This window comes from Hypomesus transpacificus, chromosome 22, assembly GCF_021917145.1.
Source record: "Hypomesus transpacificus isolate Combined female chromosome 22, fHypTra1, whole genome shotgun sequence".
NCBI classification, from domain to species: Eukaryota; Metazoa; Chordata; class Actinopteri; order Osmeriformes; family Osmeridae; genus Hypomesus; species Hypomesus transpacificus.
In genome coordinates, this window is record NC_061081.1 from 6,638,806 (window position 1) to 6,653,014 (window position 14,209).

Sequence of the window (14,209 nt, forward strand, 5' to 3'; positions counted from 1 at the left end):
ATTTAATAAAGCAGTATATGTGTCTGCAGCTGTGTTGTTACTTCATAACACCTTTTGGCAAAGTCACCCTTTCTGCAAGCTCGGACCTGTGTGTTTCTGTGACTGGAGCTGGGGTGGTGGCTAAGGTTGGGGCTGGAGGTTGTGACTAAGGTTGGGGCTGGGGCTGGAGGTTGTGACTAAGGTTGGTGCTGGGGCTGGAGGTTGTGACTAAGGCTGGGGCTGGGGCTGGGGCTGGAGGTTGTGACTAAGGCTGGGGCTGGGGCTGGGGCTGGAGGTTGTGACTAAGGTTGGGGCTGGGGCTGGAGGTTGTGACTAAGTTTGGTGCTGGGGCTGGAGGTTGTGACTAAGGCTGGGGCTGGTGTGGTAGCTAGAGTTGAAGCCTGGGACTGGAGACTGGTACTGGAGGCTGAAGGTTAATGCCACTTGGGCTTGGGCTGGGGCTGAAAGTTAGATGCCAGATGCTGTAGCTGAGGTTAAGACTAAAGCTGGAGGCTGAGGCTGGAACTCATAGCTGTGAAATTGGAAACATTGGCCGTGTGAAATTCAGATGAATCATGGTGGTAACACCCTGGTCACACAGAGTCCTCTGACATATCTGTCTGGAAGAGGAGACAGCAGAACACCACTAATAACGGGGTATCTTCACCAGAACACACATTGTGAAGAGGGTGTATACTGATGGACACATAGCCTTGCATTAGCAGCATACCTGTAATACCTCAGGTGAGATGTTTAATTCAAGATGTTCAAACATCTCAATTAGGACAAGATGTTTCTCAACATCAGCATGGATGGATATATAAATAAATATCCCACATATATACTCTTGGTGTTAGATAAGGGCTCTTTGATGGATGATTACTGCATAAACAGGAGGCTAGCACAGTCTTATGCTAGTATGTAGCCTCATGGTCCAGGGTGAAAGAGGCTAGTGTGCCATTATGCAACCTCGTGGTCCAGGGTGGAGTAGGCGAGTATGCTTGTATGCAACTTTGTGGTCCAGTGAGGAGTAGGCGAGTATGCTTGTATGTATACTCAGGTTTCATGATGGGGAAGGCTGGTGTGCTAGTATGCAACCTCCTAGTGCAGGTTGGATGCCCCAGCAGAGAGCTGTGAAGGGGATACAGCTTGTCTGGCAGAGGCTACAAGCTGCACTGGGCAGGGTGTGTTTGTCCCAGGCTGCCTCCTTGAATCGTCTCTTTCATGATGTAAGAGGAAGGCAACACTGCTGGTTGAGATCTTAACACTGACATTCTTCTCCCCCAGGCAGAACAACCTGGGATCATTTTTATATTTCACTGCGCAACTGTTCACAGATAGCTCTAATCATCTATTCTCCACGGTAGACCTTCACTAAATGGAGCACTGCTGCCGGATGTCATTCAGAGTGAGTGAGTCTTTGTAAACCAGTAGAGGGCGCCAGTTGTTCTCATACAATACATCGTCCCAGTGTGTGTGTGTTTGTGCGGCAAGATTTTTGATTCCGTACAGACTAAGTGCTACTTCTTTGACATGTATAGCCTGTGCAGAGCTGTTAGTTGGGGTGTTGAAGATTGAGGCATCCCTCAGGGCTGAGTGTTGTGATGAGGGGCTGTCTGCTGAACAATCAGCCATTGCCTAGCTCGAGTCTTATTGGTCTAGATGTCAGAACATGGCTTCTGCACTCTGGCTGATTGAAGCCTCCTCTGCCAAGACATACGTACACACACATACATACATACGCACACACACACACACACACACAACAAGACTCACATCAGTGCTGGCGCTCCAGTCATTGTAAAAGCCTCTCTACCGAGGCTGCAGTGAGCTGACATTTCAAGGTTTCAGGTTTCAGCTTTCATCGTGAATTCTTTGACTGTTACCTCAAGTCTGTGTGTAATTTGCATTCTCCATGGCTGTGGATCTCACCCCAGGGGGGAATTGTACATCAATAAAAGTGGAAACTGCGTGTTGCTTCAGATCAAAAATCAGCATCTGTGGTTTGTGTGTATGTGTGCAAGTGTGTGAACTTGTGTGTGTGTGTGTGTATGTATGTGCAGTTTTCACAAACAATAGAATCTTGCACTGAATCACAAGATCTGGTTGGTATTATATGTGAAACTGGCTGTAGAAGATATTGTATCAGTCTCTCCACAGTCGGGTGTTTTGATTGAAGATTTGCTTTTTGTTCTCTGAGTGTGTAACGTGTGTATGTGTGTGCGCTTGAAAGTATTATTTGAGGTCTGTTTGATTTGAACTCACAATTGACACTTTGGAAATCGATACACTATTGCACTGTAAAAACAGTATTGATCCTTTATTTGTAAATAGTAATGTACACTGATGTTGACTGTAAGTCAATGGGATACAGGACATTTAAATCAAGTTCACCCAGGATGGTTTACAGGCCATTCCAGAGAGTGGAGTTGGTTTCTCTCTTGATGATGTTGTTGGCCCAGGCCAGGTGGCGCTGAGAGAGGCGGGTGTAAACCCCTGGCTTCTTAGGGTTCCCACAGCCATTACCCCCGGAGACCACACCCACCAGGACTTTATTACACTCCAAAGGCCCGCCAGAGTCTCCCTGAAGACGTACACACACACACACACACACACACACACACACACACACACACACACACACACACATACAATCAAACATCAGCAGGACATGCAACATCTAACTATAAAGGCAGGATTATATGTGTGTTTGTATCTGTGGCTTGATTACCTTGAGAACGGTCATTATATGAAGGTGAAATCTAACTGTAGAAGCAGGAATCTGCATGTGTGTGAGTGTCTGTGTGTCTGTCTGTGGCTCAGTTATCTTATGAACTGGGCACTGTTTGAAGTTTAATTGCATGTGATTTGGCAGATTTAATGCACAGGGCTCAAAGACAGGCAGTGTTAAGTGTAAAGCGGTTTGGATGAGCAGTTTGCAAAAAATACATAGAAACACGTTCGCCACCATATTGAGTGAGTCAGGTTAAATACCTTGCAGGCATCCGCCTCTCTCTTCTTGTTCCCAGCACACAGCATGTCCTGGTTGATGATTGGCTTGTTGTTGTAATAGCAGGTACACAGCTCTCGGTCTTCCACCTGACAAAGATCACACCGACACACACACACACACACACCATTTGTACACACACCAGAACACACGCGTCAACTTCTGGTACACTTTTCTCTGAAGTCTATTATTACATTCACCAGGCATACTATTTACTGATGCCGACATTGTTGAAATGTCAAAATAACAATGATAATATTTCAACCATTCAGATTTGAAAACACAAAAAGAGGCCATACCTTCACCTCAGCCCATCTCAGATGATTGGATGGGGTGGAGCCCTGGGCGCTCACCGTGCCCCAGCCGTACACCCGGCACCTGGTGCCCGTGGGCACGTCTTTCCCAGACCGAGACAGCTGGTTCACCTCAATGTGCTTCTTCTTTGGCTTCACCTTGGCGTGCAGCTGTGGCGGGGACAGAAAGGGTTGGAGTCAGAGTGAAATGATCGGAGAGAGGCTAAGCAGGAAAAGAGCACCTCGTCCAATGCAACTTATGACCGGATCAGTCACACACTTGATAAAGCATCGGACAGGCTAATCAGTAGCCCACCAGTGATACAACCTCGCCATTCCAGCCACTACTTCTGCACCCCTCCTGCTCCCCATCTCCTCCTCTACTCCCGTGCTCATCTGCTATCCCGGGGGGTCATCCGAGCTCTTTGAAGCCCCGTGGAGACCCCAGCCCCGTGGAGACCCCAGCCCCGTGGAGACCCCAGCCCCGTGGAGACCCCAGCCCCGTGGAGACCCCAGCCCCGTGGAGACCCCAGGACTCATCCGCCACATCCACAGTCTCCTGCCTGGATCCCGCTCACCAAAGAACCTCATTTTTTCATTCATGCTTGTTCTCCCTTTGAGTACAACTACACATAGAATTGGCTCGATCGCACGGAATGGATTATTCTACCTTGATCAGCATGATGTCATCCGCGAAGGTTGTTCTGCTAAAGGTGTTTGGTCTGAAGCCCCTGGCCACTCCCACACGAGTCGTCCCCTCCAGCTGGTCCAGAGCGTGGGCTCCCAGGAGCACCGTCACAACCTGCCTGGAGTCCTCTCCCCTACAGCAACATTTACAATACATCACAATGGCGAATAGAACACAGATACACTGTGAGTCCATGGAAGAACCTCAGTGTACCTCCAGGTAGCTTTATGTAGCTTCATGTACTTCTGTACACCTTATATCTGCCCTCCACTTCATTGGACATGTTACTCTCTCATAGTATTAGTCTAAAGTAGTTCTAACGTAACAATGGTAACTATTTAAAAGTTGTCAGGGTCGTGACCCAGGGGAACTCACCCTGGGCAGTGTGCCGCTGTGAGAACCCACTGTTCCTTCACCAGGATTCCTCCACAAACGTGAAACCCGTTGACCTGAACAGATGCCATCCAGGGTATGTAAGGAGGCTTGACCTCCTGGCCTCCTACGATGGACACCGCCAAGCATTCTGGGACACGAGGGACAAGAGGGAAGGACATCTGGAAACAGAAGCATCCATTGTACCACTAGACCAAAAAGGAGGCTGAGGTCTGGGGTTCTGTCACATCCAACCACCTCTACTGGGGACGGTGTGTGTGAGAAGAGAGCCAAACTAGCCTGCTATGTGAGAACCAAACTGTATGTAGGGGAATCCCATAATAAGATCATATAAAATAAGGCAACCTTCCAACTGTACCTGCTGGTGTGACAGTAGAGGCTGATAAGACCAGTGTAAACCCCAGGAGACCCAGAGACAGCATCTCTTCATCTGAATACCTCCTCCACCTAGCTTCATATGATCCCCTTGAGGAACCAGATTACAACAAGCTTGCATAGAAACCAGCCTGGATGGCAGGTGGGGTAGGAAGTGTGCATCTGTGTGGGGTCGTTTGAAATCTGGCTCATTCTGGTTTGGAGATGAATCACACATGCTGTGTGCATGGTTTTAACACCTTTGCAAACTGGTGTTTTTCTCTTTCTGTAAACCCCTGTGTCAGAAGGACCTCATGTCTCCTTGAGACTGAGAGAGCAGTATGAAATGACAAGTGATTACAGTTTACCAGCAGGTCTGTGTTGTGATTAGAGTTTGTCTTCTAAATTGCAAAATAAAAATCATGAAACTGAGATCCCCTTCATCTCCCTTATAACTTAACTAGCACAACTGTTTCTTTTTTTGCCAAACGGTATGTTATTTTCATACACAAGAAACAGTGTTTAACTAAACCAAAACAACCTTGTCTTAACTAATGCAAATCACTCCGAAAACTGACAACCTATTCTGTGTGCAAAACCTCTTTGTACAATGGTTCAACCAGCAGTCAGTCCTTACTGCATTGTGACAGACATCCTGCAGTGTGATGGGGGTGAAAACATGTGGCCTGATCAACATCAACAAATGGAGTGAACATCTTTGTCTGGCCTTTTTAGACTTTGCTTGTTTTTTCTGTATTTTCAGCTTGTTGTGTGTTATGTATATAGTTTGCAGAGTACATGGAATTTTACAACACAAACAGGATATATTGAAACATGTGTAGACATACTGTACATATAGTATGAATAAATAGAAAAATATATACAAGCCTTTTGTTTCTGGGTATTCATGTTGTTGAGAAACGTTCTGCTTCATTGTAATCATTTGGTAGTCTGAAGCTGTACTTTTTGAAGGTAGTACATCCATTTTTGTTTGTGAGAATTTCTGTACCAATTTGGGGCTGTAAACTGTTTAATAAAAGCTCAGTTTGATTGAAAACAGGATCAAGCGATTTTGAAATAAATTAAATACAAATGAAATCAAGACTGACATAAAATGTCAGAAAATACACTGGAACGAGAATCAAACACGTGGAAACCAATTGTTTTCAAAGTGCATGAGATGGAGGTTTGTGGATGATGCATGATGCTTTTATCCCTCTGTATGAAGTCTGCTCACAATTGGAGAATCTGTAACTGGTGCATGAATAATGTGGGGCTGTGTTTGTTGTGTGACCACACGCAGAGGAAAAAAGAATGAAGTTGAGAACAGAAGCAGAGAGCAGAGGAAAGAAGATAGACCACCAGAGAAAGAAAAAAAGAGAAGAGACGAAAGCACTGAAAGAAAAAAGAGAAGACTCAATTAGACAGTAGAGTACCGACACTCTCACCCCAGCACCACAGTTCTGCTTCCTGCACCCTGACGTGAAAAACTCACACCTGCTGGTGTGTCAATTACAGTAAGAGCGAGTGTTTGATTTTGCCAGAAGAGTCAGATGTTTCGTAAATGTAATTTGGAAGATTTGTTTTTCTGTTTACAGTTTTGAGAAAATGGGTGACAATTTCAATAAATGTGTTTTAGCAATTGTGAAAAACTGCAAACATTGTCAAAGGTTATCCTTTTGGCTGTCAAGCTCCACCCTCTTTCACCAGCTGTTCTATGACCCTCCTTCTTCTCAGCTGTTCTGTAACAACTGACCCTCCCTCCTCTTCTTAGCTGTTCTCTCTTTTTCCTCCACCCTCACACTATCACACCACAGTTGTAACTCAACACTCCCCTGTCACTGTTGTTCCAACTGTGTTGGAAACACACTTAGATCACCTTAACCAATTGGATGACAGACACCCTACTTACAGGCTTTATTATGACAGATTCATGGTGACATTGACTACTGTTCTGACAGTCTGCCATCTAGTTTATGCAGCTATCTGCCCGGGTTTTTCATCTTCAAACAGCTCCTGAATTTAATTAGTCATCAGAACTAACCAAACACACAGCTGCTGGGCTGGCTAATGCCGCCTCTCAGAAAGTTTAATAGGCTGAATTTGCATGAAACCCACACACAGTCTTGGTAAGAGTCACATCCATCACAAGAAGCAGCCTGGAGAAGAGAAGAGACAGTATACCTCCAGGTCGGGCTGCAGGCAGATGCTCAGGTTCAAGTTGGGGTCAGGTCTAGGCATGAGCTGGTGCGCTCCACACTCAGTGTGGGGTCTGGATCAACAGGACCTTAAGCGTCGTCCTAGATGTTGTTGTGGAGTTCAGATCTGGAGCATGACAAGTTGGACCTGGGATGATCAATCATTGATCTATTAGGGATGTGTAACCTTGTGTGACAGTTTTTCACGATTGCTAAAACACTAAACCCCATTCTTTGAATCAAATGTTCAGTGGCCTAAACCCATTTGTCGAATCCAACACTCTTTTGGCAAAACTCTAAACACATTCTCATTCACTAAAAACTTTTTGCATTGTGATGCACTTGTGCGGCAAAATGGTAAACACAGGCGGCAAACAGTAAGCACAACTACAACACAGTAACTGTCATCTGCAAAACACAATGACTCAAAATTGTTCACACTTGTTTGTAATGGTGGTTTGGGACAATGTCAGCTTTCATCGTGGTGTCCGTATATGAGAATAGTTCAACATCAACCAGCAATTTTTTACTGTAAATGTTTGCCTTCCACCATACAGCCCTTTTCTCAAACCAATTGAAGAGTTTTTCTCTGTGGGGGGCGGTGGAAGGTCTATGACCGAAACCAATATACCAGGGTAAATCTCCAACAGGCAATGGAATTGGCCTGTGGTGACATAGGTGTGGAGTGTTTTCAAGGCTGGATCCAGCACGACAGAGGGTTTTAACCCTGCCCTTCTTTGTTCTTTGTTGATAGTATTGCAGTAAGTTGTGATGGTTCAGGCAGGAGGACTCAGCAGAGGCGTTGTTAGACATAGCACTCTACTGGGGCACAGGCCCCTAATTCATAACCCTTTTTTTCTTTCAAGCTTGCTGTGCACAATGCACTTTGAGGCTTTAGAAACTCCCCTTGCTTAGTAATCAACTATACAACAGTTCAGGGATGCAAGTTTGATATCAGCTTTGGCAGGGACATCAATAGTTACCGTAACACGAGTGTGCACATTTTTCCGCATTCATTTGAGTGTAAATACAGTTTTATTGAGCTTCATGTAATATTGTTTTTACGTTTTTGTCCAAATGCTGTAAGATGATCGGTAGAAACTACAACATATCTTTAGTTTTGTAATGTTTCTCAGCCTACCTCAATTCTGACTTGTGTGCCGAGTCCGACACCTGGGTGGTATTCCAGAAAACAGTTTATGTTACATACATTACTTTACATTTAGTCATTTAGCAGACGCTCTTATCCAGAATGACTTACAGTAAGTACAGTGACACTCTCCCCGAGGCAAGTAGGGTGAAGTGTCTTGCCCAAGGACACAATGTGATTCGGCATTGACTGGAATCGGACCGGCAACCTTCTGATTACAGTTTTTCACAATTGCTAAAACAATAAAGCCCATTCTGTGAATGAAATGTTCAGTGAACTAAACCAATTAGTCAAATCAGACACTCTTTTGGCAAAACTCTAAACACATTCTCATTCACTAACTTTTCACTGTGATGCACTTGTGCTGCAAAATGGTAAACACAGGTGGCAAACAGTAAACACAACTACAACACTTTTCTAATGGTGGTTTGGGACAATCTCAGCTTCCACCGTGGTGTCCGTATACAAGAATAGTTCAACATCAACCAGCATTTTTTACTGTAAATGTTTGTTTTCCCCCATACAGCCCTTTTCTCAACCCAATTGAAAAGTTTTTCTCTGTGTGGCGGTGAAAGTTCGATGACCAAAACCCATATACCAGGGTTACAGTAAACTCCATCAGGCAATGGAATTGGCCTTTGGTGACATAGGTGTGGAGTGTTTTCAAGGCTGGATCCCGCAGACCAGAGGGTTTTTTCTTTGTTCTTTGTTGACAGTACCAAGTTGTTATGGTGACTGTAATATTTTCAAATCAAATCAAAATTACAGTATTTGTATAGCCCTTTTTGCAAGCAATGTCACAGAGGGCTTCACATACACCCATAGAACTACCCCTCAGCCAACCTCAAGCTTCAAGGAAGACAAGGAGAATAAAATTACAAAAACCTTGGAATTAGCAATTCAGTGAGGGATCCCTTCCTCCAGAGATGGTTGGCGAAAGAGAAGTGCAGAACACAGGCTAAACACAGTCATACATCAGGAAAGTGTCAAAAAGTGCCAAAATCCAGTGTTTCAAAATCCAAAATCATTTTTCTTTATCGCTAAATGCATTAACTGTGTGCACATAACCTCATTTGTCTTTACATGCAACTACATGCCCTGGATGCTGTGTTGTCCATTTTTTGTGTTGTGTCTAGTGATTGCTCCTCAGTGTTTATATACTGATTTGCTGTGTTTATATGATCTGAAAGCATTATTTGATTTTGATTTTGAGCACAGGTTATGTAAGGGGCAAGTGTTTGATTTTGCAAGAAGAGTCAGAGGTTTTGGAAATTGAGTTTGAAGATTTGGTTTTGTGTTTAGAGTTTTGAGAAAATGGGTGACTGTTTCAAGAAATGTGTTTTACAGTAACAATTGTGAAAAACTGTAACTCCACTGGAACCGGTTCTGTTGCCAATCAAATGCACTTTTGCTCTAGTGAGGTAGTAGTTTTACATACTGTAGGGTACCATTCCAGCCAGGTTCCTGAACCCAGTCATATACAGTGCTGATATTGGACTGGACCAGGCTTCCATTTAATATGGTAACAGGTAATACAGTAAACATGTCTAGTCTTCCAGCCATCAGAAACAAAGGCGGAGTCTGCAATTGCCATTGACCCTCCAGGTCAACTTTGAAAGTGTAAGATTGTCATAGCAATAGGGTGAGTAATCTAACAGGTATTACTATTGAAATAAGTGGTCCAGTCTGTCCTGTCAAGCTCTTCACACCTTTACTTAAACAGACACATGTCAGTGGGTTGCCAGGTAACCACAAAGGAACTTCCCTTCCTCCCCCCCCCTCGCCTCCCATTCTCTTCTCTCTTCTCATGCCTTATATCCTCTTCACAGCGCTTCTGATATCCTCTCATGTGATTCGTTGACAATAGTTACATTACAGAGACATGTGTGTGACTGCCCTCTGGAGGCCCCCCACCCAAACTACCACCATGTGTATGTTTGCGTGTGTGTGTGTATGTGTGTGTGTGGGGGGAGGGGGGGAGGGGGGGGGGGGGTTGGTGTGTGTGTGTGTGTGTGGGGGGGGGGGGGGGTTGGTGTGTGTGTGGGTATGTGTGTGTGTATATGACACTTAGACACTGGGAAACATTATCCTCCAATCCCTTCTCTCTAACCTGCCATGGTGCAACCTGATAGTGGTTTTAAAGATCTGTATCAGAGAGAGGGAGAGAGAGACAGTTGGGGAATATACATTTAGATCAGGGCTATAACTGAAATTGTCTGGAGGTCATCCCCTATCCTGGAGGATTTCCCATGTCTAGAATATTATTTGTTTGCATGACAGTGCTGAACACAGAATGTACAAGAAAGCAAAAAAAAAATGGTGGCAAAGAATCATGTTTTATTATGTTTTCCAGGACTCAGGCAATTACCTGAGCCATGCAACGTTGAAAAAGCAGATGGTGATGTTCTCGAACTGTGTGTGTGTGTGTTTATGCATTTGAATAATGTGTTTGTGTGAGAGAGAGAGAGAGAGAGAGAGAGAGAGAGAGAGAGAGAGAGAGAGAGAGAGAGAGAGAGAGAGAGAGAGACGGATGAAAGTGAAATCACCACGTGAACCGTTTGATCTTGGAAATACAAAGTTGTTTAGCCTTTCGTCAGAATATTATTTAGAACATTTCTCGCCCCAACCAGGAGCAACGGTGGCAGCAGGTTGACCAAATACTTAACGGTCGCTGGACCCGTCAGTAGGGTGTCTCTCTGAATAATTAAATCAGCACCGCGGAAAGCAACAGCTTAAGCGCGCTCTGCGTCGATGCTCAACCGTCCAATCCCAGGAAACGCAGTAGAATAAGGACCTCTCGAGACTGCTTCTGTCAACTCACATCATCTTACAGACGGGCGGTCGACTGGTCGCCGCGATGTGGCATTACGCACAGAACTTTCATTCATGAAACGAAAACATTGTTCGGGGTCTTGCTTGGACGGCTTGCAAAACTTGTCTTAAAACATACAGAAAAACGTCAGTTCTCTTCGTGGTTGGATAATTATGTTTGCTACCGTTGGAAAAACTGGCTGATTTAAAGATGGATTTCCTGAGTGGTAGTGGAGCGGGTCTCGGTGCTGGACTAAGGTCGGAAACACCCGGGGAGGTCTCTAATGCGGACGAGGGCTCCGCGATCCTCTTTCCTGGTTATAGTTTTAATTTCGCTGTCACGTTTAATGAATCCAACCAGTCCTCCAGCGGCTTTCTACACACGGGTAAGGGAGACTTTGTGGGAGATGGGTCCGCTGTCTTGAGAATCCTCATATCGATCATTTACTCGGTGGTATGCGCACTGGGACTGATTGGGAACCTTCTGGTGTTGTACCTCATGAAGTCTAAACAGGTGTGGAAGAAGTCCTCCATCAACCTGTTCGTGACCAGTCTGGCAGTCACGGACTTCCAGTTCGTCCTGACACTGCCCTTTTGGGCGGTGGAGAATGCCTTGGACTTCACTTGGCTTTTTGGCAACGCAATGTGTAAGATTGTGTCATATGTTACTGCCATGAACATGTACGCCAGTGTTTTTTTTCTGACCGCAATGAGCGTGGCGCGGTACTGGTCACTTGCCTCCGCGCTCAAGAGCAAGAGGCGGCGGCCACGTTGCTGCTCTGCGCGCTCCATGACCATCTTCATCTGGTTCGCAGCGGTGTCCGCCGCTCTCCCGAACGTCGTTTTCTCCACAACTTCAGTCGTGTCCAACGAGGAACTGTGTCTTGTCAAATTCCCAGATAGTGCCGGAGACGCGCAGTTCTGGTTGGGGCTCTATCACGCGCAAAAGGTCCTGATCGGGTTCGTAATCCCGCTAGGGATCATATCCGTGTGCTACCTGTTGTTGCTGCGCTTTATTACATCCAACAATGTCAACACATCCAGCGCCCGGAGACGCTCCAAGGTAACCAAGTCTGTGACCATCGTGGTTCTCTCTTTCTTCCTGTGTTGGCTCCCTAACCAGGCACTCACGCTGTGGGGCATCCTCGTTAAACTGAATGTGGTCCATTTCAGCTACGAATACTACACCATGCAGGCGTACATTTTCCCGGTGACCGTGTGCCTCGCGCACTCCAACAGCTGCCTAAACCCGATCCTGTACTGCCTGATGCGGCGGGAATTCAGGAAGGCACTGAAGAAACTGTTCTGGCAGATAACGTCGCCCTCGGTGACCAACATGAGACCGTTCACAGCGTCTACTAAGCCGGAGCAGGACGAGCAGGGACACGCGCTGGTGGTACCGATTTGCCAGAGCTCAGCGGAACCGGTGGTGTTCTATCCCCCCGGGGTCGTAATGTACCCCAACAGCAGGAACGATCTGCTACCAAACAGCACGTAGGTTATGTTTATGACAGGTCTGTTTGGATGAGTAGTATAGTATAATATATATATTTTTTTTTTATCAGAATCAGAATGATTTTCAGAATCAGAATCAGAATGATTTTATTCGCCATGAATGTTTGCGCAAACAAGGAATTTACTTTGGCAGGGAGGTGCATACAATAAACATATAGGAATATTGAAACTTAAATATATGGACTAACAATACAAAAGGAGCAAAGTCTAACTAATACTAAGGGGGGTCTAATACTAAGGGGGATAAAAATAAAATATAAGTGGCCCTAATTTACAATCTAAACTAAAAATACAGATAGTGCATATGATACAATAGTGCAAATTGAAATGTGCAGGGTGTCATTGTGCAGATTGTGATTTAAAGTCAGTGTGAGTCCTTGGCCTTGTTAAAGAGGCCAACAGCGGATGGGAAGAAACTGTTCTTGTGGCGTGAGGTTTTGGTCTTGATGGACCACAGCCTTCTGCCGGAGGGGAGTAGCTGGAACAGGGAGTGTCCAGGGTGGGAGGAGTCAGCCACAATCTTCCTCGCTCGCCTCAGGGACCTCGAGGTGTGCAGATCCTCGAGGGAAGGCAGATTGCAGCCGATCACCTTCTCAGCAGTGCAGATGATACGCTGCAGTCTGCTCTTGTCCTTGGCAGTGGCAGCAGTGTACCAGATGGTGATAGAAGAAGTGAGGATGGACTCAATGATGGCTGTGTAGAAGTGCACCATCATTGTCTTTGGCAGGTTGAATTTCTTCAGCTGCCATAGGAAGTACATCCTCTGTTGTGCTTTCTTGGTGAGGGAGCTGATGTCCAGTTCCCACTTGAGGTCCTGGGAGAGGATGGTGCCCAGGAAGTGGAAGGACTCCACAGTGCTGACTGGGGAGTCACTCAGGGTGATGGGGTTGAGTGGGGCTGTGTTCCATATTTATCCATATTAATTTTACTTCAATTAGATAATGAACGTCCCATTTTTATTTAATTGCATAAAAAATGTAAACCACACGTTTTTAGTTTAAGATCAATATTATTTTTCCACAAAGTGAAAAATTTGGCTTGGGATTGAGATTTCACCTGCAGCCATGAAAGACAAGAATTCCACAAGAATCCATATTAGGGGCCATGGCTCAGGGGGGAAAGTGTCACCCATTAATCGCTCGGTCGATTCAATCGCTGACTCCGCAAGACACTTCTGATGGGCCGGCCCCTTGCATGGCAGTTCCGTCACCGGATGTCAACAAGAGGAAAAATGTGAGGTGCCGTTAAATGCAGTCCATTTACCATACACAGAGTGAATAAAGACATACAGCAGGGCCGTCCTTAGAGCATCTAGGCCTGTATACAAAGAGAGAATAACATCAAGAAGAGCAAAGAATTGCACCAATCAATCACTTTTATAAAAGCAAACATCCTCCAGTGTCCTCATCCTTTGGGAGATCTATTTTGTATTGACAGAGTGTCAAGGACAACTTAGAGAACATTATAGTCAAAGGTTCCCAATGGATGTTTAGCCTTGACTGTGTATCTATTATATTCATATATACCCAGAATTACAGTCTAAAGTGCTCTAATTCAGGCAGCACAGCTTCGAGGTTGCAGTAGTTCAATTTCCTAACAATAAAACAGGCACTTTAGGGTGCTTTCTATTGCCTGTTTCAATTGTCTACCATTGTGATGGCTGCCTATTCAGCCTTTCCACTCGGCGGGACATAAACAGTAGATAAAAGATTATTTTTGAATTCACAGGGGAGATAAAAGGCTTTGAGACATTGACAAACCAGCTCTAAGGCAGGATTACATTTACATTTACATTTGGTCATTTAGCAGACGCTCTTA

The 14,209-nt window shown here is 45.2% G+C and overlaps 2 protein-coding genes across 3 annotated transcripts; one reads left to right on the forward strand and one right to left on the reverse strand.

Moving 5' to 3' along the window:
• Positions 1-2,280: 2,280 nt before the first annotated feature.
• LOC124484436 (granzyme K-like) lies at positions 2,281-5,869 on the reverse strand. Of its 2 annotated transcripts, none has more exons than XM_047045345.1 (6): positions 4,722-5,869; positions 4,346-4,524; positions 3,953-4,103; positions 3,289-3,453; positions 2,974-3,078; positions 2,281-2,563 (listed from the first exon to the last, which is right to left on the reverse strand). In XM_047045345.1, exons 1-6 carry the CDS (start codon positions 4,953-4,955, stop codon positions 2,384-2,386), a joined length of 1,014 nt encoding a protein of 337 aa, XP_046901301.1. In that variant the 5' UTR covers positions 4,956-5,869; the 3' UTR covers positions 2,281-2,383. The 2 variants fall into 2 exon arrangements, with proteins under 2 accessions (XP_046901301.1, XP_046901302.1); XM_047045346.1 differs by having other exon boundaries at positions 2,299-2,563; positions 4,346-4,493; positions 4,722-5,867.
• A 5,218-nt stretch (positions 5,870-11,087) lies between these two features.
• Positions 11,088-12,374, forward strand: rxfp3 (relaxin family peptide receptor 3). The gene has a single exon (XM_047045261.1). It carries the CDS (start codon positions 11,088-11,090, stop codon positions 12,372-12,374), a length of 1,287 nt encoding a protein of 428 aa, XP_046901217.1.
• The last annotated feature ends 1,835 nt before the right edge of the window (positions 12,375-14,209 follow it).